Below are 26,638 nucleotides of genomic sequence, written 5' to 3'. Positions count from 1 at the left end.
TTTTAGCCACTCTGACTGGCGTGAGGTGGTATCTCAGTGTGGTTTTGATTTGTATTTCCCTGATGAGGAGCGACGTTGAGCATCTTTTCATGTGCCTGTTGGCCATCTGGATGTCTTCTTTAGAGAAGTGTCTATTCATGTTTTCTGCCCATTTCTTCACTGGATTATTTGTTTTTCGGGTGTGGAGTTTGGTGGGCTCTTGATAGATTTTGGATACTAGCCCTTTGTTCCATATGTCATTTGCAAATATCTTTTCCCATTCCGTTAGTTGCCTTTTAGTTTTGTTGATTGTTCCCTTTGCATTGCAGAAGCTTTTTATCTTGATGAAGTCCCAGTAGTTCATTTTTGCTTTTAATTCCCTTGCCTTTGGAGACGTGTCAAGCAAAAAATTGCTGCGGCTGAGGTCAGAGAGGTTGTCGCCTGTTTTCTGCTCTAGGGTTTTGATGGTTTTCTGTCTCACATTTAGGTCTTTCATCCATTTCACCTGGAATTTTTAAGGACTAGAGGCAGCTCTCTAACTTAAGTTTTCCCCCAAATTGAGACTTTGCTGAGTCTGAGACGTTCGTTTCTATTTTGCATATGTCTCTTCACTGGCTAGTTGTGATACTGAATTTGAAAAAGTGTGAGGAGGGCGAAGTACAGAGGTATTAGCAAAGGAGACCCTTGGGGCACCTGGATGGTGCAGTCAGGTAAGCTTCCAACTCTTGATCTCAGGGTCGTGATTTCAAGCCCCACGTTGGGCTCTGCACTGAGCGCAAAGCCTACTTTGAAAAGGCTGCCCTCATAGCTGTGGGCAATTTTTATAATCCTTTTCATCAGTCTTTTTGAATGAATTTGGGGGGGGGAAAACTCAACCCAGTTGCTCCGGAGGTTGAGGACGTTAGGCTTTCTACAAGAAGTGAGGAGTGCAACCGTGGACTGAGCGTTGGTAACGATGAGACCCAGGACGGGATGCCAGGCAGGAAGAAGGCGAGGGCGGTGGGTTGGCCTGGCAGGCGTGCAGAGGTGGTGCCGGGGGGGCCCGGGCAGGGAAGCCTTCCTTCCAGGGCGGGGTTCACGGGCATAGTCCAAGGGCTCAGCTCTGCCTCCCTTCCTAATCCCCCTGGACACGCAGAGGAGCAATAGCTGTAACATGTAACTCCCACATGAAGACCAGTTTTCCTTCTTACAATATCCATATCGGTCAATTCGGAATCTTCCCTTTTTGTTTGGTTTGTTAAGTGTGGAATGGCCATCCTCACTTAGAAACCGTGCGTCTGGCAAACCTTAGCCGCCTGGAACGAGGCCCAGAACGGGTCAAGCCACCAGATGGTCTCGGGGCCCCAGCCAGCCGTTGACGTCCCCAGGGAAACGCTGCAAGTGGTCGAACACCTGCTGGACATGTGCTGACCTCCTCCCTTGGTTCAGAGCCTGTGGTGACCTTCCCTGGCACGCCTCTGAGGTTTGGCTAGGTGTTCACGTACCTGGTCCTTAAACGTCTCCTAAAACTGACACCGTTTACTCATGGGAGACGTCCCTGTGACCCTGCCAATCACAGCTACTTGGGTTTTCTACCAGTAGTAGAAGAAAGGGGCAGAGGGCAGACAGAAAACAGAAAATCTTTTTAAAAAAAATTAGCGGACACTCAGCGTAGAATACAACCACTTAAGACAGGCCCCACCTTCCCGTGTTCTTTGAGGCTGTCATTACTGTGCTCCCGTCTTGTCAGCCTAACCTCCTAACAAACCGTCAGCAAGAATTCTGTAGGATTTCCCCGGGTTCAGTGTGTTTTACATTGATGTCATTAACCATATACAGCGTGTTCTTTTTTAAGGCGGCAAGAAATTTGTGTTTCTGTGTTTAGGGGGAAACTTGCTTTGGGTGTTTAAGAGGCGTCCGTGTTAGCTCTTGGGAAAAGATACCAGGTGACCGTAGCTGCTCCTTCCAAACCAGCTCACCGTTGGTCCCATGGTGCTTTGGATGTAGCTAAGGAGCCTGTAGGGTGGACATTGTCCTGTTTTCACTGTGAGTGGGCCTCTCCTTCTTCAGCGGTACAAGTTAATAGTGGAAGAGCAAGTAGCACTTTTTCTGTTTCTCTGTGTTCTCCTCGTGGAAGGCGGTGGAAAGAGGCCACATTGGCCCCTGTCTTAACCACTGAACAACATTCGCTAATGTAAATCTCCATGAGGGGTACCAAAGAAATAATTTAGATCTTCTAAGAAGGCATTTTACACATTCTGAATGAGGGTAAGAGGGAGGCCACAGAGAGGGTTTTGGGGTCAGAAGACCGGAACTGCAGGCCCGATCAGGGTTGGGTGGAAGTTTGTCTACTCAGACAACTAAATTCACAGCTCTGGCCAAGCATCTTAAATGTTTCATCTTTCCAGTTTTTCTTGGGGTTATACTTGCTGTTCTTAGTTTTAGGGGCCTACTGAAAACATATTCTGGTTTTGTAAGAATTCTCTTTTCATTTTCCTGGAAACTAAGCCATCCACATTCTTTCTTTGCCTAGATGTAAAGTATTACAGTAGTAACCCACTTTTCCGGAGGTCGGATTTCCGGCACCCTCAGCCCACCAGAACATGGCTGCTAACCCTGAAGTAAGCAGAGAAGGCTTCTGAGCCCCCTCCAGTGGCAGGGCTGTTCAGGCTGTCCCCAGACCCCCGAGTGTCACTTAAGTAAGGGTGCAGTGAGAGGGAGGGCGGGAGGCCCCGGGAGCTGTGGCCTGGCCATCGGAGTGGTTCCCCGAGGGGTCCGGCCTGTGACCCGGGAGGCGGCGGAGTAGCATTGTCCAGCCATTCCAAATAATAAGATGTATTCCAATGAAAATATTCATCACTGTTCAGCAGAAGCGCCTCAAATGCCTTAGAATGGTCTCCATTTAGGGTGATGAGAGCTTTGTGACTCAGACTAGCCAACTTCAGTTCTGTGGCAGATTAAACACAGGGGGCACGTTCATCCCCCAGCACGGAGATAAATGAGCTGTCACTCTCCTAAAACAGGTCAGCAAACAACTTTTGCACAGGGCCAAATAATACATATTTCAGATTCTTTCGGCCGTATATGTTGCAGAAAGTGGCCATAGACAATACCCGAACATACGGGGGTGGCCACGTTGCAATAAAACTTGATTTTAAAAAAAAAAGGCCACATTTGGTCCCAGGGCCACTACTCTGTTTGCTGATCCCTCTGCTAGAAGACAGATGGCCTGTATTGAGTTTGCATTTATTTCCAAAAATTTAAAATGCAGCAAATAATCAAGTGATTGCCATTTCCAAAGCACTGTTATTGCAAAGTGGTTATAGTACTGGTTTTTCAAAAGCTAAGCTTCAGCTTTCTGGAAAATTCCATCCTATTGAATACCTCATGGATCTCAAATAAGTTACTAGGGAACGAAGAGCCTGTTAACGTCTTCACTGAGATTCTTGATTTGAAGGCCCAGCCGTCGAAAATATAAGGCCTTACGTAGCTACATGGATTTAAGGTTTTAACAATGTGGTTGTATTGTTTGGAGAATTATTCTTTGAGAACGTTACCATTTTGATGACATGTTTTCACAGGTCTGAGAAAGAGCCCCAGTTTAAGTTTATCTACTTCAACCATATGAATTTAGCAGAGAAAAGTACAATTCACATGAGGAAAACCCCTAGTGTGTCACTCACATCCGTGCATCCGGATTTGATGAAGATTCTGGGTGACATCAACAGTGACTTTACCAGGTAATTCGAACAACTTCTCGAATTCGGACTTCTCAGATTAGGTGTCCCCTTTCTTTTTTTTTTTTTTTTTAATTTTTTTTTTTAACGTTTATTTTTGAGACAGAGAGAGACAGAGCATGAACGGGGGAGGGTCAGAGAGAGAGGGAGACACAGAATCTGAAACAGGCTCCAGGCTCTGAGCTGTCAGCACAGAGCCCAATGCGGGGCTCGAACTCACGGACCGCAAGATCATGACCTGAGCCGAAGTCGGATGCCCAACCGACTGAGCCACCCAGGTGCCCCGAGGTGTCCTCTTTCTAACGGGAGAAGAGGCGCTGAAGGAATCCTCATCGAAGCCGAGCGGCCCAGAGCCGCTGCAGAGGGCCCCACTTACGAACAGAGTAGGAGGCCCCCGGGTCACTGGCCACTTGCATGGGACTCCCCAGACTTTTCAGATGGCTAGTTTCTGGTTTCTTTTGTTTTTCTTCAAAGGTTTTTGCTTTAGTTTTTTAATGTTTGAGAGAGAGAATCAGCTGAGAGCACAGAGCCTGATGCGGGGCTCGGTCTCACAAACCATACCATGAGATCATGACCTGATCCAAAATCAAGAGTCGACGCTCAGTGAACTAAGCCACCCAGGCGCCCCTAGTTTCCGGTTTTTCGTGTGAGAGTGTGTGTCGCTCGCGCTGCAGCTAAACAGCTAACACACTGTTGCCTCTGGGAACCCTTGTCTTGCAGAGTGGATGAAGACGAGGAGATCATCGTAAAAGCGATGAGCGACTACTGGGTGGTCGGGAAGAAGTCTGACCAGCGGGAGCTGTATGTTATCCTGAATCAAAAAAACGCAAACCTGATCGAAGTAAATGGTAAATAGAACCTGGGCGTGGTGCAGAACTTCGCTGCTGTCTGTCCTTTCACTGTGGTCGGAAACCCGCTAGAGAGGAGACACGGCTGTTGATGTCGAAGGAACCGTCCTTTGATCCATCCTTTGTTCTCCAGAAGCACAGTTCCTTGAAAAAGTTCCTTGAAAAAGTTTTCACGTTTCCTGTGGGAAATGTCCCTGTGTTTCGGAAACTTGGCACTGGCCAAAGGAAATGATTTTCTGTAATGCTAAAAGAAAAAAAAAAATCCTGTGGCTTCATACAGTGTGTATACAGATGTCCACTCTGATCCCCGGTGACGAAGACCCACCCCGTGGCAGGGCGGGCCGGTTCACTGGCAGTTTCCAGGCCCCCGTGCGCGCATTGTTCCAGCACCGGCCTTGGCTGATCCTCACGGCTCTTTGCGCTGGCCGCGGGGGGAGCGTGTCCCCTTCACGGCCTCCGCTCCCTTGCTGCACCGCATACGGCCTGGAGCAAGGAGTGGACGTTTGGGGGAGCGCCGCATGCACAACAGTGAGGTGTGAGGTTTCATTCTCCGCACGTGTCTGCTGGGACACGGTTCGTCTCTCCCATCGGTGCCTCTAGTGAGACTCGAGCGCGTTAGAAACCGCAGGAGACGCGGCCCCGGGTGCAGTGGGAATTGAGTGGCGTCACGATGGCGCCACCTCCGCGGAGCACTTGAACTACGGCCCGGGTGGCAGCTAGGGTTTCTGGGGCGTGGCACCCGATGGCCCAACATTTTAGACATTGGGCTGCAGCCCCCAGCCTGTGGGTGTGTCAGGCGCTTGCGGGGCTGGGCGTGTGCTTCCCGGGCCCGGAGGAGCGGCCCGTGGCTGTGACACGGCAACTGAGGTCCCGGGGACACGAGGCTTTTTTCCCCATTGTCTTGACTCATGAACGTTTCTTGCCCAGGCCTGAGGCTGAAGGCCGGCAGATGCGGCCATTTACTGGCAGCTGTATTCCAGAAGAGTTTAAGGGACCAGTCTGTGTCATAGAACCTTTCCAGTGAAAACCTCTGTTTCTCACTCCCTGTTTCTGTCTTTTGCAGAAGAGGTAAAGAAACTTTGTGCGACGCAGTTCAATAACATATTCTTCCTGGATTGACGGATAACGGCTCGCCGGGACATCTTTTAAAAAAACAACTCCGCAGGCATTCTGTTTACCACGGCAGGTTCTCGGTCATATTATTGACTGAATTAATGACAATAGTAAAGCAATACTTGCTTTGAAGAATCAAATTTCTACTCAGTCTGATGATCCCCTGGGGTTTTTAGATTTTACATATTTATGTGGAAATAATTAAAGGTAGTCGGCTACATCTCCCGTCATTCCATTCTTTTGACATTATGTGAATATTTTACTGGGAAATAAGACTAATAAATTGTTAAGGTTTTTAAAATTCTGGTTTTGCTTGGAGTCTCGCGCCTGTTGTTTGTTTGTAGACCACTCCGCCCAGTGGGCGCTGGCTGTGGCTCATCCTTGGGGATTTTCTAGAGCTGCTAGAGCTCCCAGAATTCGCCCCTCTACCCCCATCCCCACCCCCCCCCCCACGGTCACTGGACCTGCAGGGGCGAACTCTGAGGCATTTGCCCAAAGTAATTGCTAGACGTTGGTTTTTCTCTTGAGTACTGATGTGATTTTTAGACCACGTATAATAGAACTTCACGAAAGTGCCCCAGCCATGGTCTAAACATAAAGCGTTCTGCACGTGTCCTGTAGAACCCTGAGGGGTCACAACTGCCTGTGTCTTCACAGCTGAGATGTAGTCTGGCTGGATTTAATTTAAAAAAATTTTTTTTTAATGTTTATTTATCTTAGCAACAGAGCGCCAGCCGGCGAGGGGCGGACAGAGAGGGAAGACACAGAATCCAAAGCAGGCTCCAGGCTCCAAGCTGTCAGCACGGAACCCGACGCGGGGCTCGAACTCACGAACTGTGAGATCATGACTGAGCTGAAGTTGGAAGCTTAACCAACTGAGCCAGCCAGGCGCCCCCAGAGATCCTATTTCTTGCCCTGCACTATGCCAAGCTCTGAGCCAAGGGTTTTTTAATTAATTTTTAAAATACTCGCTCCAGGCTCTGAGCTGTCAGGCAGACACGGTTCTCATGAACCGTGAGATCATGACCTGAACCAAAGTCGGACGCTTAACTGACTAAACCACCCAGGCACCCCTGGATTTTACCTAAGTTAACCTACTGTTGGTAGTCTGGACATCCCAGTTTGGGCGGAAGCTAGCCAGGCACGGTCTGGGAAAACTGGTACCACCCCAGCTCCAGGCGGGGCTCCTCACTGTTGGCCCTCAGGCAGCCCACATGAGCCCGCTGTCAGAGCGGAGGACGGATGACTTCTCGTCCACCTGGAGTACTCTTGTCGCTCTCGTGTCTTACGTAATGTACGGTTTCGGTTATGAAATCACGGATCATTCTTAACCCATGAGCTACTTGAGGTTGTGTTTTATTAGTTTCCAGCGATAGGCTTTCTGTGTTGAGTGTTCGTTGCTGACTTAGTAATTGCAGCATAATTACATCATCATCTGGAAATACATCCTTCGAAGTTGTACTTTTGACCATAAAGCATAGTCCGTGTTTATCCTCTGTTGCATTCTTGTGTGTTCAGACTTTTTAGTTTGCTTGCTAAAAATATCTATATCCCCCCCTAAATAACTGTCTTTTTGATCTGTTTCTTCTCTGTAATCCTTTAGCTTTTGCAAGGCTCGTATGTAAGATGCTGAGGAATCATGCATCTTTTTGTTGTTGGTCCCTTTATCATTATTTCTAGTTTTATCCCTATTCAGATGTTTCCTTTAAATTCTGTTCTTAATATTGCTCACGATTCCAGTCATTTTGATTAGATTTTCCTGGTCCGTCTTTTTCCATCTCTATTTTTATCCTTTGTTGTTTATTGGTTCATTTTGAGAGAGAACAAGGGAGGGGCAGAGAGGGAGAGACAGAATCCCAAGCAGGCTCCGCACCGTCAACATGGAGCCCGATGCACGGCTCAAACCCATGAACCGTGAGCCAGGATGGAGTTGGGATGCTTAACCAAGGACCCAGGTGCTCCAAGAGGGTTTTCTTATAAAGAATAACATTGAAATGAGTTTCTGTTTTGGTTTTTTGTTTTTGTTTAAATGTTTATTTACAAGAGAGCGTGAGCAGGGGACGGGCAGAGAGAGACAGAATCCGAAGCAGGCCTGATGTGGGGCTTGAACTCACGAGCTGTGGGATCATGACCTGAGCCGAAGTCAAATAGCTTAATCAACTGAGCCATCCAAGTGCCCCGAAATGAGTTTCTATTTTGAACCTAGCTGATGATATGGGGGCTTGGGGATTGGGAAGGGAACCTGCTCACACTGGGGAGGTATATTGGCACTGCCCCACCATCTCTGGCGATTTCGGTTCCCAGCCTCTTTGTTGTTTTCCCATTTCCCCAGCTTCATGTTGAACGATTGTTTCCTTCCCTCTGCTAGTTTGGAAGCCGTAGATTGTATTTTTATGCTTCGGGTGGTCACTCTTATATTTAACACAAATCATTAGTATAACAGTGTCTGAGACGTAAAGCTTCACTTAGTGCTGAGCGCACCTGTTCATCAGCTTTTCTGCCTTGGTGTTTTGTCCCTGCGGTGTCTGCAGTGCTGGGGAAGGCACGGGGCCGGAGAAGAGGCCGCACGTGAGTACAGGTAGGACTTGCACGTGGGTCACTTACAGGGGCAAAGGGGGGGGGGGGGGGGGTCCGGGCTCGGCAGGGGGCCTGAAGAAATGTTTAAATTTGTACACTACCACCTGTCTTCCGATAAGTTTTATCAGATTCTAAATTTCATCACCGATACCGTACTTGGATTAAAAAAAAAAAATACATTGAACGCATGCTCATTTAATACCCATGTGTGTATTTTCATTCAGCTCTGTTTTCAGGCATGTCCGTGATTTAACTGTGTAAAACCTGAATTGCAGTGGGCCCAGGCAGTTACTTTAAAAACACTAAAACAAGGTACAACACAATTTTATTAGGAAACATGTTACAGAGCTTTAGTTCTAAGCTTTTACATCTCGTTCTTGGGGTTCATTTACAAACCCAGTAACTGTTACTTTCTCTTCTTCTTGCTTGTGACGGGCTTGGTGGATTGGGACACCACGGTGTCCTCTTTAGGGGGGCTCGATGTGAAACTGGAGGACGGGGCGTCGACCGGCTCCTTGATCACAGCGATGTCCACCTCAGAGTCTTGTTTTTTGGTCTCCTCCTCTCTCAAGCTATTCAGCCTAGGGCAAGAAGCAAACCCAGGAAGGTAGCCTCATTTACTTTTTATTTTGCAATCTCAAAACCTGTTTTATGCTATATTTGGTGTAAAGTAGGCCACACCTAGATTTCAACAGTTTTTGCAAGCAAAACTGTAAACTCTCATCACTTTGCCTGAAATAGAAAGTGATGCCATACCCGGACAGTCCGGAATGACATTTTCACAAAGCCAAACAGACTTCTGAACCCCTTTCCTCTGTAGCAACTTAGCCGCTAGTAAGTGGCCTTTAAAAATCTTGGGGTCTTTGCCAACAGGCTCAAGGCATGCTTTGCAAAGAGCAGGCTTCAGCACCCTGGACAGACATGACTGTACAGTTCTCGACCGTGGTTCTAGAAAGGTAGCCAAACAACAGGTAGGGGTTGCTCACCACGTGCCAGGCACTGTTCTTGACACTTTACAGCATTGGCTCACTAAATCCTCACCACAGCCCTATGGGGGTTCACGTCCACTTAAAGATGGGGAAACTGAGGCATGGTGACGGGCCCTGCCCGGGGCCACCTACATGTCAAGGGGTAGGGTTGGGATCTGAACCCGGCAGCCTAGCCCCGTGGGCCTCTGCGCTCCGTGGGAGCCTCGGAGCCCGGGCATCCTCACCCCCCAAGTGAGCCAATGGCCGCAAGCAGGACCCTTCCCTGCCGTCCCATGTTCTCGGTGCCAGGGGAAGAGCTGCCTCCCTCAGGAAGCCACACACGTGTAAAGACGGGAAGGCAAGGCAAGGGAGGCTCCTGCAGGAGGGGGGCTGAAGGGCTCTGGTAGGTCACCTGGCTTCCAGCTCTTCGTTTTCCAGCCTCCGCCGATGGGCCGTGGCCGCGTCCTGTAGCCGGTCTTTGCTGACTTTCTCCTTGAGGGCTTCTACACGTTTGTGTGCGTGGAAAAGCATGTTCACAAAAAAGATATACATACTCGTGATCCAGATGGTGAGTTTTTCCTTTTGTTCGTCCTTAGATTTCTCTTTTCTCTCTGGAAGAAAGTTTAACTGAAATCAGCATGAAGGGCACCTGGGTGGCTCAGGCGGTTAAGCGGCCCACTCTTGGTTTGCGCTCAGGTTACGGTCTCACGGTTGTGGGATCGAGCTCTGAGTAAGGCTCTCTGCACTGAGCGGAGGCCGCTTAGGACTCTCTCTCTCCCTCTGCCCTTCCCCAACTCGTGCTTGCTTTTTCAAAAAAACAAAAAACAAAAACTCAAAAAACAAAAATAGAAAAAATCAGCACGAATACAATTCCAGGTCTTCCACTTCCTACAAGGGCTAAGTGTCCTCATGGCCTGGACGATGGGGTGATGCTGTGCTCCCCACAACCTTGGAGGGAACCATAAAATTTTTACTGACAACCTGAAACAAGGCGGGGGGCAGTAGACCAGAGCTTTGATCGTCGACATTTTGAGTCTCCTGGTATTTTTCTGTAAATGGTGTAAGTATTTTGGTTTTCTAAAATTAAAACTATGGGAAAAAAAATTTTTTTTAATTAAAACTATGGAAAATTTGCATTTTCCATGTTTCACAGGGAAAAAAAAAACCCTCTGTTTTTGCATCCATTGTCTTTAAAGGCACTTTTCACTGAGAAAATAAAGGATTTTTAACTCCAAATTGAATAAGAACGTGGGTAAAATGACTGACTTCATAGGAGTTGCTTCCCATCCAGTGGGGCCAACAGATGTCTACTTTGGAATGTGTTTCATAGTTGATTCTGGAAAGATCAGGCTTTGGGTAGTTTTACAATATCAGGAAACTCCAGGATCTCTCAGGACAGCAAGTATTTTTAGACTGTGTCTATAGCTTGGGTTTCTGTGCTGTGTGAGGGCGGGCAGGGGTGAGGCAGGTGGGGACAGGTATGACGGAAAGGTAGGGCCTGTCAGCAATTCGCCCTCCCGTCCCAAGAGCCACGTGGAGGGCACGGAGTGGGACGCTGACAGGAAGAGACTTTATCCCACGGCCAGGTCTTACAAAGACCAAGGGAAGCCTTCATCTGCGCTTCCCAAGTGAGTTCCTAGGTTCGCGAACATCCGCGTAACCCGCGGCGTGCCAAGGCGTGGGGGAGTGCTGGGCGTGGAGGCAACTGATGAAGAGCGACTCACTGTGATTGTTGAGCCGGGTCCAGACTCGGCACCACGTCAAGGGGTTTGCACGGCCTCTGACTTCAGCAGAGCACAGCAGTTCGGAGCACGGACGAGACCAGACCAGTCAGAGTCAGGCTCGGCTCTGCCCCTTACTAGTTGTGCCCAAGCTCCCTCGTCTGCAATAACAGAACCGTGGGGTACCCTCCTCACAGACGCGTTGGGACAAGTAAGCGCTCAGTGATAGGCTGTGGCTTTTCCACAGGCAAATAATTAGGGAATAAGAGGCCACACACTGGGAGAAAATACCTGCAAAACCTACCAGATGAAACAATGCCTTGTATCCAGGTGACAAAAATAGCTCCTATCTTTGGCCTCAGTGACACAATTCAATGAAAAAATTTAAAGACACCACTAAGTGTTGGAGGGGACATAGAGAAAGGTCCACCTAGATCGCTGGTGGCATAGAGAACGGCACAGCCAATTTAGGAAAACAGCCTGGCTATTTATTTTAAATGTGTATTTATTTTAAGAGACAGCAAGCAGGGGAGGGATAGAGCGGGAGGGAGTCCCAAGCCGCCAGCACAGAGCCTGAGGCAGGGCTCTATCCCACAACAGTGACATTATGACCTGAGCAGAAATCAAGAGTTGGACGTGCAAGCGACAGAGCCACCGAGGCGCCCCAATTTATTTTAAACGTTAAGCATATACTTAGCATATGACACAATTCCACTGCTAGCTAGCTATCCAAGAAAAGTGAAAATATGTCCTCCGAGCCTTGTCCTTTTCACTCTTCACGTTAGCCCAACTGTCCGTCAACTGGTAAACAGATAAAATGTGGTTTATTCAGACAATGAGACGCTACTCAGCTATACAAAGGAACAAAATAAACGTTACCACGTGAATGAATCCCAAAATAACTGTAAGTGAAAGAAGCCAGATGCAAAAGACCTAGGCTGCCGTTCGTGTGGAACATCCAAGAACAAATGCGCGAGGAAAGCGAGGTCATTGGCGCCACCTCCCACACTCCACACACGCCACCCACATGCCAGTAGTGACAGTGAGCTGGGGAGCACTCACAGAACGTGGGCCAGGGAAAGTCCCCAAACCTGCGTGTTAGCACCGGCTTTGGAAAAGCAAAAGGGAGGCTGCCAGCACTCGGCCTGGTACATTGCAGGATCATGAGAACACAGGAGGCCTTATGAATTCTGCCACAAGAGCGACCAAGGAAGGTGGAGCAGGTGTGTCCTTAGGTGGTCTGACAAAGCCTCAACCCCTAGCAAGGCTGATGGAAAATACTCTTAGTAGACACTAGGGGGTGACTGATTCCTGAGATGCAAAGACAGAAACACAAGGCTTCAAGGAACACGAACTATCTAGGAAACGTGACACCATCACGGGATCACGGTCTTCCAGTAACCAGCCCCAGACTGACCTGAACGTAAAATAGCCATTGGATGGACACTCCGGGAACTACAAGCTCACACGGAAAGACGGTGCAGTGAAATCGGGAAAACAGCATACGAACAGAAGCAGTTTATGAAAAGGACATGGAAAATCACAACCAAATCGTGGGGCTGCATGAAATGGAAGCACAGTAGAGCATCACCCACAGAGTGGATCACGCAGAAGAAAGAGCCTGTGGATTAAAAGGAACTTCTGAATTAGTAATGTCTAGGTTTCATCAACATGGCACCATTTAGGCTCTGGGAATTCAGAGATTATAACCAAGTCCCCGACCTCCCCGCTCCGCTGGTTTTCATGCACACCTCCCCCAACTCTTTCCCAAGGGATAAACAGGAATCTGTTACTTTCATTTTTTCTTACTAGATTTTCAGGTCTTGGGTTATACAGATTTTGTTAAATGAATTGAAAGGGTTTTTTATGCTTTGGAGTTTTAAAAATAAGAATATAAGAATAATTCTTATATTGGTACTTTCTTAAATTTTTTGATCATAAAATTCAATTTAAGAGAGTAATTTTTGGACAGTTTTTTTCCCCATGATCATTCAGGTTTTCTGTAATATCCTGAGTCTATTTTTGTTACTAACCTAGAAAATAACTCAAAATTTTCAAATTTATTAAATTTTTAAAAAATATTTTTATTTTTGAAGGAAAGAGGCAGAGCATGAGTGGGGGAGGAGCAGAGAGAGGAGACACAGAATCCGAAACAGGCTCCAGGCTCTGAGCTGTCAGCACAGAGCCCGACGCAGGGCTCGAACTCACGGACCATGAGATCGTGACCTGAGCCAAAGTCAGATGCTTAACCAACTGAGCCACCCAGGCGCCCCCAAATTTCTCAGATTTATTAGCTTAGAGATGTATAGGGCATACTTTTTCCTATACTTGAAAAAATCTTGTCTGTGGGTACTTTTTCCTTCTGAGACTTTATGTGTTCTCTCACTTTCACTCTGCATTAGGATCACAGACCTCTGTCTTCTCACTAAAACTGATCATTCCAAAAGCTGGTTCTTCATGTAATTTTAATATTTTTGTTATGTATAACTTATGAATTTTTTTGGTAATGCCTTCCTCCTGCTCTCCTTGCATTTTTTAAGGTTTATTTATTTTTGAGAGAGAGAGAGAGAGAAAGCATAGAGTGGGGAGGGGCAGAGAGATAGGAAGAGAAAGAGTCCCAAGCAGGCTTCATGCTGTCAGTGCCAAGTCTGTCGCAGGGCTCAGTCCCACCAACTGCGAGACCAGGACCTGAGCCGAAAACAAGAGTCGGTTGCTTAACTGAATGAGCCACCCAGGCACCTTGATGCTCTCATTTTTATTTATTTATTTTTTAATGTTTATTTTTGAGACAGAACATGAGTGGGGGAGGGGCAGAGAGAGAGGGAGAGAGAGGGAGACACAGAATCACAAGCAGGCTCCAGGCTCCGAGCCATCAGCACACAGCCCAGTATGGGGCTCGAACCCAAGAAATTCGAGATAGTGACCTGAGCGGAAGTTGGACACTCAACCAACTGAGCCACCCAGGCACCCCCTGATGCTCTCCTGTATCTTATTACTCCTCCTTTCTACCCTTTTGGGCTGAATGTTTAGGTTTTCTTAATAGCGAAAACCTATTAATACTATACATTTTCTTGGGTTATAGTTTGACCATGTCTCTTAGGGAATGTTTACATTATTTCAATTTTCTAATTATTTTCAGAAATGTAATTTCATTTTTCTCTGAGAATTATTTTGAATAGGGGACCTCATATTTAGTTGGGCTTTTTGTTGTTGTGTTTTTGCTTCTTTTTCATGTTAGAGAGAAAGAGAATCTTAAGCAGGCTCCACGCTCAGCACAGAACCCAACATTGGGCTCAATCCACAACCCTGGGTTCATGACCTGAGCCAAAATCCAGATGCTCAACCAACTGAGGCGCCCCACTTTGATTTTGCTTTTAATGTTGAAGGGGTTGTATGATACTTTACTTTTTTTTTTTTTTAACTACACACACTTGGCCCTTCTTTAATAGGAAGAGTACAGTAGCATTGGACTACCCCAGCAAAAGGAGAGAGGTTAAGTTGGAAGCCAGTGTGAACAGGGCCGAGTAATCACTTGGGAGTTGGATAAGAGGAGGCAGCAGATAGAATGCTAGAAGTATTTTACCAGGAAAAGAGAGAACATTAGGAGGAATGGCCAACTAATCTTTGACAAAGCAGGGAAGAATATCCAGTGGAAAAAAGACCACTCTCTTCAAGCAAATGGTTGGGAAAATTGGACAGCACCATACCTAAAAATCAAAAGGACAGAAGACCTAAACATAAGACAGGAAGCCATCAAAATAAAATGGGCAACAACCTCTTTGACCTCAAATGCAGCAACTTCTTACTTGATGGGTCTCCAGAGGCAAGGGAAACAAAAGCAAAAATGATCCATTGGGACCTCATCAAGATAAAAACCTTCTGCACAGCAGAGGAAACACTCAGCAAAAGTAAAAGGCAACCAACAAAATGGAAGAAGATATTTGCAAATGACATATCAGATAAAGGGTTAGTATCCAAAATCTATAAAGACTATATCAAACTAAACACCCCCCCCCCAAAAAAAAACAAATCCAGTGAATAAATGGGCAAAAGACATGAACAGACACTTTTCCAAAGAGGACATCCAGATGGCAAACAGACACATGAAAAGATGCTCAACATCACTCATCATCAGGGAAATACAAATCAAAACCACAATGAGAGGGATGCCTGGGTGTCTCAGTCGGTTAAGCATCCATCTTCAGCTCAGGTTATGATATCGGGGTCCGTGAGTTCAAGCCTGGCATCCAGCTCTGTGCTGACAGCTCAGAGCCTGGAGCCTGTTTCTGATTCTGTCTCTCTGCCCCTCCCCTGCTCACACTCTGTCTCTCTCTCAAAATAAATAAACATTTAAAAAAACCAAAATACCACCCCACACCTGTCAGAATGACTTAAATTAACGACTCAGGCAACAACAGATATTGGTGAGGATGTGGAGAAAGAGGATCTCTTTTGCACTGCTGGTGGGAATGCAAACTGGTACAGCCACTCTGGAAAACAGTATGGATGTTCCTCAAAAAATTAAAAATAGAACTACCCTGTGACCCAGCAATTGCACTACCAGGTATTTGCCCAAAAGGATATGAAAATGCTGATTCAAAGAGGCACATATACCCCAATGTTTATAGCAGCGCTATTGACAATAGCCAAAGTATGGAAAGAACCCAGATGTCCATCGACTAATGAACGGATAAAGAAGATTTGGTATCTATGTACAATGGAATGTTACTCAGCGATCATAAAGAAGGACATCTTCCCATCTACAACCACATGGATGGAACTAGAGGGTATTATGCTAAGCAAAATTAGAGAAAGACAAATATCATACGATTTCACTCGTGTGGAATTTAAGATAAAAAACAGATGAACATAAGGGAAGGGAAGCAAAATTAATATAAAAACAGGGAGACAAACCATAAGAGACTCTTATTAAATACAGAAAACAAACTGAGGGTTGCTGGTGAGGTGTTAGGTGGGGGAAAGGGCTAAAGGGGTGAGGGGCATTAAGGAGGACACTTGTTGGGCTGAGCACTGGGTGGTATATGTAATTGATGAATCACTAAATTCTATTCCTGAAATTATTATTACACTATGTTAACTTGGATTTAATTCTTTTAATGTAAAAAATATATAAGGAATATGAGGCACCAATTCAGAGTTTCATTGTTTTTAACTTGAGCATCTTTAAAAACCATCTCACACTATACACAAAAATAAAATGGATTAAAGAGTTAACCAGAAAACTCCTAGAAGAAAACATGTGCAATATTTTCTCTGACATCAGCCCTAGCAGCATTTTTCTAGACGTGTCTCCTCAGGCAAGAGAAACGGAAGCAAAAATAGGCTGAGACTATGCCAAAATAAAAAGCCTTTGCACTGTGAAGGAAACCACCAACAAGACAAAAAGGCAATCTGCAAAATGGGGGAAGATGTTTGGAAATGATATATCTGATAAGGGACTAATATCCAAAATATATAAACAACACCAGAAACAAATAATCCTATTGAGAAACAGGCAGAGGACCTGCATACACATTTTTCCAAAGACATTATACAGATGGCCAACAGACAAATGAAAAGATGACGGGAGCCTAGGTGGGTCAGTTGGTTAAGTGTCCGACTGGCTCAGGTCATGATCTCACGGTTAGTGGGTTCGAACCCCGCGTCGGGCTCTGTGCCGACAGCTCAGAGCCTGGACCCTGCTTTGGATTCTGTGTCTCTCTCTCGCTCTCCTCCTCCCCAACTCACGCTCTGTCTCTCTCTCTCTCTCTCAAAAATAAACATTAAAAAAAATTTAAATAAAAAAAAGAAAGAAAAGATGAACATCACTGATCATCCAAAATGGAAATCAAACCACAGGGAGATATCACCTACGCTTGTCAGAATGGCTAAAGTCAAAAACACAAACAAGTGTTGTCAGGGATGTGGAGGAAAAGGAGCCCTTGTACCCTGGTGATGGGAATGCCAACTGGTGCAGCCACTCTGGAGAATAGGATGGAGGTCTCTCAAAACATTGAAATTACCATATGATCCAGGAGTTCCGCTACTGGGTATGTATCCAAAGAAAATGAAAACACTACTTTGAAAAAACATACACACTATGTTTATCGCAGCAGTATTTACAATAGCCAACATAGGAAAGCAACCCAAATGTCCATCCATAGGTGAATGCATAAAGCTGTGTTCGTATAAATGTTTATACACAAGTATGTATGTATATACACATATTTATACACATATATACATGCAGTGGAATATTAGTCGGCCGTAAAAAAATGAGATCTTGCCATTTACAACAACGTGGATGACTGTGAGGGTAGACTGTTAAGCAAAATCAGAGAGACAAATACAATTTGATTTTACTCACATGTGGAATTTAAGAAACAAATGAGTAAGGACAAACTCTTGAATACAAAGAATTGGTCGTTGCCAGAAAGGCAAGTGGGCGGATGGGTGAAAGTTTAAAAAGTGGGTTCAAGGGTACACTCATCCTCATGAGCACAGAGTAATGTATACGATTATTGAATCATATTGTACACCTGAAGCTAATACTGTGGTAATTATACTTCAGTTTAAGAAAAAGTGCATGAGACTCACGCGAGAGAACTCAACCGAGAAGGATGTAGTCAGCAGCATCAGGCTCGAGATGTGGACGTGCAGGGCCCATGTGGAGGAACCACCGTCCTGGCAGACTGATGCAACTTGGTAAGATCCTGCTTTTAAAAGGCCACTCCAGGGCTGCCTGGGAGGCTCAGGTCATGATCTCACTGTTCTGGAGTTCGAGCCCCCATCGGGCTCTGTGCTGACAGCTCAGAGCCAGGAGCTGCTTCGGATTCTGTGTCTCCCTCTCTCTCCGCCCCTCCTCCGCTCGCTCGTTCTCTCTCAAATAAACATTTAAAAATAAATAAAAGTCAACTCCAAGAGACGTGACGTCACCCAGATGGTGACATAGGTCATTCCCCGACTTCACTCCCCTTCCAAAAGAAGAACCACCAACTATTCATGGACAAGACTCTGCTGAGAGAACCCTCAAATACAGGGGTGAAGCTGAAGCACCCCTGCACCACAAAGAGCAAAACAGCCCTGGAAGGGTAAGAGGGATGGCTACATGTCGACCACACTCCACCCCCAGCCCCCGCCCTGGAGGCTGGCACAGCGTCAAATTGAGAGGCCTCCCCTGAGCCTGTGCTTCCTCGAGTGGGAAAAGAGAGTCCAGGGTAGGCATCCAACTCCCCCAACACTGTGGGTCATTTCTTGGGGACCCCTGCTCCAGTCTCACCCCATGGAATTGCTAGGGAATCGGGGCGGCAGGGGGGGGGGGCGGGAGGATTTGATTGTGACAGAAGGATGAGGGGCTTGAAACAGCACTGAGATCTTGGCAGACAGTCCCTACCCACAACACCCGAGTGGTCGTCCCCAGACAGCGTCTTTGCCCCCCTGCAGAACCAAGTCGACGGTGAAGTCTGACGGGGAAACTCCGTGGGATACAGGTCAGCCTGATTCATGTTCTCAAATGAAGAGCTGCGCCAGCCCTGGAGCCTGGTCGGCCCCCGGCCCAGGCAGGGGAGCGGAGTCAGAGCCTCCCTTGCAGCAACCGCCCCCATCTGACCAGGAAGGCAAGGACACCTGCCTTCCTGCTGGCACAGGCCAGCAACACTCAAGCAGAAAGTACGGCAGGCAGAGCCACGTACGGAGGGTTCCACCACTCTGCCCGAGCAGAGGAGCTGATCACAGCCCCACCCAGGGCCCAAGTAAAGCTCCCAGCCCTGCGCAGCCAGAAAGCCTGGCCAGAACACCTGGAAAGCCGCGTAGCCCAGCCACACTTGAGCAGACTCTGAGCAGGGCAGGGAGTCTGCAGAGCTAATCCAGGGAACGTGGGAGCACGGGTTGGCTTGAGCCAAGATCACGAGAGAATAGCCTTGCCCGCCTTGGGGCAGTTTTCCCTCTCCACTCAACCGAGGAAACTAATTGATAACACTGCTTCCTCCCACCCCCACTCCACCTCATTGCTGGACCCAGTCTTTAGCCCATCCAGCAGATCTGCAATTGAACAGAGAGCACAGCCTAGGACTTTCCATGTCTACAGAGAAAAACGAGTAACCTGCCTGGCCAGGGAATTCACTGTACGTGCTTGCCTGATTCAGGTACCCAAACAACAAGCCATGCAGACCCTGGGCCCTGTCCTGCTTCCCCGCCAGGGTAGGGAAGCTAATTCATAACTCCGCCTACAGCTGAGTATACTCCCCAATCCCAACCAGCTGGTAAGCCTGACCAGAACACCCAGACAACCGGAAAGCCTATCCTATAGCCTCACTTGGCCAGGGAACCACGCCACCAGTCCTGCCCAAAACTGTTCTCAGTCAGTTCTCACTCACCCTCCCCCCAGCCTACCTCAGAGCTCGGGCACTGGCCTTACCATAAAACAGACCCGATAACAAGCCCACCTGCCCGGAAAGTACCAGCAGACACATCCCGACGCCCAAACCGAGCTGATGGGGGAGCCACTGTCTGCTAACGTGAACCTGTGGAGTCTGAAAGAGGAAACCGCTTGCTCAAATGCACAGATACCAAAGTAAGGAATCAAGGATCGTGAAAAATCGGGTAAATAAGACACCACCAAAGGGCAGTAGAGCTAATTAGATCTAATAAAGCTCTGATAGCTGACCCTAAAGAAATGGAGATCCGTGAACTGTTGAAGCATTCAGAACGATCCTCTTGAAGAAGTTCAGTGAAGTACAAAGAATGCACAACTACACAAAATTGAGAAAACAGTGAAAGAACAAAACAAGTCCAACAAAGAAGCCATCAAAAAACGCAAAACCAGAAATCCTAGGGCTGAAAACTACAACTGAACTGAAGAATTCATTAGTGAGCTTTATTTTTTATTACTATTTGTTAATGTTCATTTTTGAGAGAGAGTGTGAGCAGAGGAGGGGCAGAGAGACAGGGAGACAGACGATCTGAAGCGGGCTCCACGCTGACAGCAGCAAGTCTCATGTGAGGCTTGAACCCATGAACTGTGAAATCATGACCTGAGTCGAAGTTGGACACTCAACCGACCGAGCCACTAAAGTGTCCCTATTACTATTTTTTTAATAGTAGGCTTTGAAAGCAGACTTGATCATGCAGAAAAATCACTGACCCAGAGGACAGGGCATTTGAAGTTAGAAGAGCAAACAGAAAAAAAGGTGAAGAAAGATGATGGGACTTAAGGGTCACAAAAGAAACAGTATTCCCATTATGGGGATTCCAGAAAGAGAAGAGAAAGGGGTAGAAAGTGGATTTAAAGCAATAAATAATGGCTGGAAACTTCCCAAACCTAAGGAGAGAAAAGGACCAAAGACTCCAAATAGGTTTAGCCCCCATGGGGCTACACTGATGTACACTATAATCATCAAAAGTCAAAGAATTTTGAGAGCAAGGGTGAAGTTACAGATAAGGGATCCCCTGTATGACAAGTGGCTGATTTTTCAACAGAAACTTTTCAGGTCACGAGGAAATGGAATGAACTATTCAAATACGGAAACAAAAAATGGTCAGCCAAGAATTCTACCCAGCAGAGTTGTCCTTCAGAAATGAAGGAGAGGGACAGACTTTTCTGGGCAAACAAAAGCTGAGGGAGTTCATCACCACTAAGCCTACCTTATAGGAAACGCTAAGGATGGGAACGCAAGCTGATGCAGCCACTCTGGAAAACAGCATGGATGTTCCTCAAAAAACTAAAAATAGAACTACCCTATGACCCAGCAAGTGCACTACCAGTTATTTGCCCAAAGGATATGAAAATGCTGATTCAAAGGGCACATAAACCCCAATGTTTACAGCAGCACTATTGACAATAACCAAAGTATGGAAAGAGCCCAAATGTCCATCGATGGTTGAATGGATAAAGAAGATTTGGTATACATGTACAATGGAGTATTACTCGGCAGCCAAAAAGAATGAAATCTTGCCATTTGCTACACTATGTGGATGAAACTGGAGGGTATCATGCTAAGTGAAATTAGAGAAAGACAAAAATCCTATGACTTCACTCATATGAGGACTCTAGGAGACAAAACAGATGAACCTAAGGGAAGGGCAACAAAAATAATATAAAAACAGGGAGGGGGACAAAACAGAAGAGACTCATAAATATGGAGAACAATCTGAGGGTTACTGGAGGGGGTGTCGGAGGGGGGATGGGCTAAATGGCTAAGGGGCATCAAGGAATCTACTCCCGAAATCATTGTTGCACTAGATGCTAATTTGGATGTAAACTTTTTTTTAAAAATGCTAAGGAGAGTGCTTTGAGTGGAAATTCAATGACACTAATTTACATCATAAAAACAAGAAGGTGGTGTTAAACCCACTGCTAATGGTGAACACTTCGATTCTGTAATATGGTAATGATGGTGCATAATTCACTGAAACTCTAGCTCAAAAGTTTAAAAACATAATAAAAATAACCATAATTACAATAACATGTTATTAGTTACACAATATTAAAAATATGTAAATGGTAAGTCACATCAGTAACTTAAAATTTGAGGGGGAGAAGAAGTAAAAGTATAAAGTTTAGGAACTCTAATGAAGTGATCAGTTTAAAATAGGGTGTTATAATTTAAAGACATTTTATGTGAGCCTTATGGTAACCACAAGGGGAAAATCCATAGTAATAACACAGAAGAATGTGATTTTAAAAAGCATACTGGGAGGCGCCTGGGTGGCCAGTTGTTTAAGCATCTGAATTTGGGTCACGTCATGAGCTCCTGGTTCATGAGTTCGAGCCCCGCATCAGGCTCTGTGCTGACAACTCGGATCCTGGAGCCTGCTTTAGATTCTGTGTCTCCCTCTCTTTCTGCCCCTCACCTGCTCGCGCACTCTGTCTCTCAAAAAAAATGAACATTAAAAAAAATTTTTTTAAGAGTGTACTAATATCAAAGACATAAAAACATGAAAAAGGCACAGCAGGATAAAAAACAAGGAACAGCAGTTCTTTGAAACGATCAGAAAACAATTAGCAAAAGAGCAGGAAGTCCTTACCTATCAATAATTAAGGGTAAATAGATTAAATTCTCCAATCAAAAGCACAGAATAGCTAAATGGATAAAAAGACACAATCCAACGATAAGTTGCCTGTAAGAACTCACTTTACCCTTAAAGACACACACACAGACTGAGAGTGAAGGCGTAGAAAAGATAGTTCAAGCAAATGGTAACAACACCACCAAAAAGACAGGTAACAGACTCAAATATAAAAATGGCGGGGCGCCTGGGTGGCTCAGTCGGTTAAGCGTCCGACTTCGGCTCAGGTCACGATCTCACGGTCCATGAGTTCGAGCCCCGCATCGGGCTCTGGGCTGACGGCTCAGAGCCTGGAGCCTGCTTCCGATTCTGTGTCTCCCTCTCTCTCTGCCCCTCCCCCGTTCATGCTCTGTCTCTCTCTGTCTCAAAAATAAATAAAAACGTTAAAAAAAAATTTAAAAATGGTAACAAGATGAGTGCCTGGATAGTTCAGTTGGTTAAGTGTCCAACTCCTGATTTCAGCTCAGGTCATGATCTCATGGTTGGTGAGTTTGAGCTCCAAGTCAGGCTCTGCGCGGACAGTGCGGAGCCTGCTTGAGATTGACCGTCTCCCTTTCTTTGTTTGCCCTTCCCCTGCTTGCACTGTTTCTCTCCCTCTCTCTCTCAAAATAAAAAAATAAACTTTAAAAAATTAAAATAAAAATGGTAAAAAGGGACAGGGAAGGTCATTATATAATGATAAAGTTGTCAATCCATCAAGAAGACATAATGATTGTATTTACACTCCCAACTTCAGAGCACCTAAATAAAACAAAAACAGAGCAAAAAGAAGAAATACGCAATACAAAAATAGTTGGAGACTTTAATACCCCACTCTCAACAGTGGATAGATGATCCAGACAGATAATCAATAATCCAGACAGCAAATTTGATCAACACTACAGACCATATTGGACCTAACAGATATTTATAGAACATTCTGACAGTAGCAGAATAAACATTCTTCTTAAGCACACATGGAACATTTTCTAGCATAGACCATACGTTAGGCCACAAAACAAGTCCTAGCAAATTCAAGAAGATTAAAATCATACCAAGTATCTTCTCTGATCACAGTGATATGAAACTAGGAATCAGTAACAGGAGGAATACTAGAAATTCACAAACACATGGAAATTAACACTCTCCTGAACAACCAATGGATCAAAAAATCAAAGGGGAAAATTTAAAGTATCTTGAGATAGATGAAAATAGAAACACAATATACCAAAACTTACAGGATGCGGCAAAAGGAGTTCTAAGAAAGAAGTTCATAGCAATAAACACCTACATTAAAAAACAAGAAAGAATTCAAATAAACTAACTGAACTAAGAGTTGGTTCTTTGAAAAAATAAAATTGACAAATCTTTAGCTAGACTAACCAAGGAAAAAAGAGGAACCAAATCAACAAAATTATAAATGAAAACAAACATTACAATACCACAGAAATATAAGGATCGTAAGAGGCTACTATGAATAATTATACACCAACAAATTGGACAAACTAGAAGAAATTGAGAAATTCTTAGGCACATACAACCTACCAACACCAAATTCAAGAAGAAATAGAAAATCTGAACAGACCAATTACCAGTAAGGTTGATTAGTAACCAAAAATCTCCCAGCAAAGAAAAGCCCAGGACCAGATAGCTTCACTGTTGAACTTTGCCAAATATTTGAAAAACAATTAATGCCAATCCTTCTCAAACTCTTCCCAAAAACTGAAGAGGAGGGAACATCCCCAAGCTCATTTTACAGTCAGCCTTAAACTGATGCTGAAGCCAGAAAACGACACTACCAGAAAATTACAAGTCTGTATCCCTGATGAATATAAGCACAAAAATATTCAATAAAATACTAGCACACTGAATTCAGCGCATTAAAAGCATCATTCACCATGGCCAGCTAGGATTTATCCCTGGGATGCAAGGATGGTTCAACATATGAAAAACATATGAAAAAAACATGAAAATGTGATACATCACATTGATAGAATGAAAGAAAAAAAATTATCTGACCCTCTCAGTAAGCACAGAAAGAGCATTTGACAAAATTCTACATCCATTCATGATAAAAACTCTTAATGGTTATTTACTTTTGAGAGAGGCAGAGAGACAGAGTACAAGCGGGGAGGGACAGAGAGAGGGGGAGACACGGAATCCGAAGCAGGCTCCAGGCTCTGAGCTGTGAACACAGAGCCCAACGCAGGTTTTGAACTCATGAACCATGAGATTGTGACCTTAGCTGAAGTCAGACGCTTAACTGAGCCACCCATGCACCCCCATGATAAAAACTCTGAACAATTAGATACAGAAGGAATGAACCTCAACATATATTACAAGCCATCAGTTAACGTCATAATCAAGGGTCAAAGATTGAAAACTTTTCCTCTAAGATCAGGAACAAGAGAAGGATGCCCACTCTCACCATTTTTATTCAACATAATACTGAAAGGTACTAGCCAGAGCAATTAGGCAAGAAAAAGAATTTTGAACTATCATGATACAAAAGGAAGAGGTAAAATTGTCTCTATTTACAGATGATATGATTTTATACATAGAAAACCCTAAATACTCTACCAAAAAACTGATAGGTCTCATCAATGAATCCAGTAAAGTAGCAGGATATAAAATTAACATACAAAAATCAATAGGGTTGCTATACACTAACAATGAATTGTCAGGAAAAGAAAGAAAATGATCCCATTTACAATACCATCAAAAACAATAAAATACTTAGGAATAAATTTAGCCAAGAGGTCAAAGATCTCTGAGTACTTTGAGACTGGTGAAGGAAACTGAAGACAAAGATAAATGGAAATGTATCCCACATTCATGGATTGGAAAAATTAATACTGTTAAGATGTCAATACTACCAAAAGTCATCTATAGATTCAATGCAATCCCTACCAAGATTCCAATGGCATTTTTAACAGCAGTAGAAAAAAATTTAAATTTTTTAATGTTTATTATTTTGAGAGACAGAGCATGAGCGGGGGAGAGCAGAGAGAGACAGGGAGACAGAATCTGAAGCAGGCTTCAGGCTCCGAGCTGTCAGCACAGAGCCTGACATGGGGCTCAAACCCACGGACCATGATTAGCTCTAAAATGTATTTGGAACCACAAGAGATGCCAAAGCAATCCCAAGAAAGAAAAACTAAGCAGGAAGCATCATACTTCCTGATTTGAAGCTATGCTATACAGTATAGTAATCGTAATAGTATGGTACTGGCATATAAACAGACACATAGACCAATGGAAGAGAATCAAGAGCCCAGAAATAAAAAAGTATGTAGAGTCAGTACTTGACAAGGAAGCCAAGAATGTTCAATGAAGAGAAGATAGTCTCTTCAATAAGTGGTGCTGGGAAAATTGGATATTTACATACAAAGAATGAAACTAAATTTTTAATTTTTTTTTTAACGTTTATTTATTTTTGAGACAGAGACAGAGCATGAGCAGGGGAGGGTCAGAGAGAGAGGGAGACACAGAATCCAAAACAGGCTCCAGGCTCTGAGCTGTCAGCCCAGAGCCCGATGCAGGGCTCGAACTCACAGACCGCGAGATCATGACCTGAGCCGAAGTCGGATGCCCAACTGACTGAGCCACCCAGGTGCCCCATAAACTAAATTTTTAAAAATTATTAAAAAATTTAAATATAAGATTAGAAACCATAAAACTGCCAGAAGAAAACACAGGGAAAAAAGTTCCTTGACATGGGTCTTGGCAAGGACTTCTTGGATATGATGCCTAAAGTACAGGCAACATAATGAGAAATAGACCACTAGGATGACATCAAACTCAGCTAATGCACAAAATGAAAAGGCAACCTATGCAATAGGAAAAAAAAATACTTGCAAACCATATATCTTATAAGGGCTTCGAATCCAAAATATATAAAGAACTCCTACAACTCAACAGAAAAAAAAAAAAATAGACAAAGCATCTGAATAGACATATTTCCAAAGAAGATGTAGGAGTGGCCAACAGGTACATGAAAAAATGCCCAACATTACTCATCATCAGGGAAATGAAAGTCAAAACCACAGTGAGAAGTCACCTCACACCTGTTAGAATGGCTAGCATCGAAGAGACCAGAGGTAACACATGCTGGCGAGGACGGGGAGAGAGCGGAACCCTCGTACACTGTTGGAGGGAATGTAAATTGGTACAATCACTGGGGAAAACCATACGGAGGTTCCTCATAAAATTCAAAACAGAAGTACCACATAACTCCTCAATTCCGCTCCTGGGAATATAGCCAAAGGAAGACACTATGTGGAAGAGACGTCTGCGCCCCCATGCTCACTGTGGCCTCATTCGCAATAGCCAAGACATGGGAACAACTGAAGTGTCCAGTGGAAAAACGGATAAAGGAGCTGTGGTAATAGACACAACGGAATTTTATTCATTCGTTAAAAAGGAGGAAACCCCGCCATTTGTAACAACCTGGATGGGCCTCGAGGGCATTATGCTCAGTGAAATAAGCCAGCCAGAGAGAAAGACAAATGCTGTATGCTCCTACTTACCCGTAGAATTAAAAACAAAACAAAAAACTCATCGAAAAAGAGACCAGACTTGTGGCTACCAGAGGCTGGGGATGGGGGTAAGGAGGACTGGATGAAGGTGGTCAAAAGGAGGTCAACTTCCGGTTGAAAGGTAAGTACTAA

At 45.0% G+C, this 26,638-nt stretch overlaps 2 protein-coding genes across 5 annotated transcripts in view; one reads left to right on the top strand and one right to left on the bottom strand.

Annotated features, from left to right (window-relative positions):
* CCZ1 (CCZ1 homolog, vacuolar protein trafficking and biogenesis associated) overlaps positions 1-5,957 on the top strand; it is a 36,668-nt gene extending 30,711 nt beyond the window's left edge. The window contains exons 13-15 of the mRNA XM_042921581.1: positions 3,540-3,698; positions 4,416-4,543; positions 5,607-5,957. Of these exons, the coding sequence (XP_042777515.1) occupies positions 3,540-3,698; positions 4,416-4,543; positions 5,607-5,662 (343 nt within the window). The 3' untranslated portion in view covers positions 5,663-5,957. The remainder of the gene's footprint in view (positions 1-3,539; positions 3,699-4,415; positions 4,544-5,606) is intronic.
* A 2,586-nt stretch (positions 5,958-8,543) lies between these two features.
* RSPH10B (radial spoke head 10 homolog B) overlaps positions 8,544-26,638 on the bottom strand; it is a 59,996-nt gene continuing 41,901 nt past the window's right edge. For 3 of the 4 annotated variants that reach the window (XM_042922539.1, XM_042922541.1, XM_042922542.1), the window contains 3 exons: positions 10,926-10,985; positions 9,614-9,812; positions 8,544-8,814 (listed from right to left, as the gene is read on the bottom strand). In XM_042922539.1, coding sequence (XP_042778473.1) covers positions 8,640-8,814; positions 9,614-9,812; positions 10,926-10,985 — 434 coding nt within the window. In that variant the 3' untranslated portion in view covers positions 8,544-8,639. The remainder of the gene's footprint in view (positions 8,815-9,613; positions 9,813-10,925; positions 10,986-26,638) is intronic. The other variant, XM_042922540.1, reaches the window with a different exon arrangement.

The sequence above is a fragment of the Panthera leo genome, chromosome E3 (assembly GCF_018350215.1).
Source record: "Panthera leo isolate Ple1 chromosome E3, P.leo_Ple1_pat1.1, whole genome shotgun sequence".
Lineage (NCBI taxonomy): Eukaryota > Metazoa > Chordata > Mammalia > Carnivora > Felidae > Panthera > Panthera leo.
The sequence above is the reverse complement of the archived record's forward strand: the minus strand, read 5'-3'. Positions and strand labels throughout refer to the sequence as shown.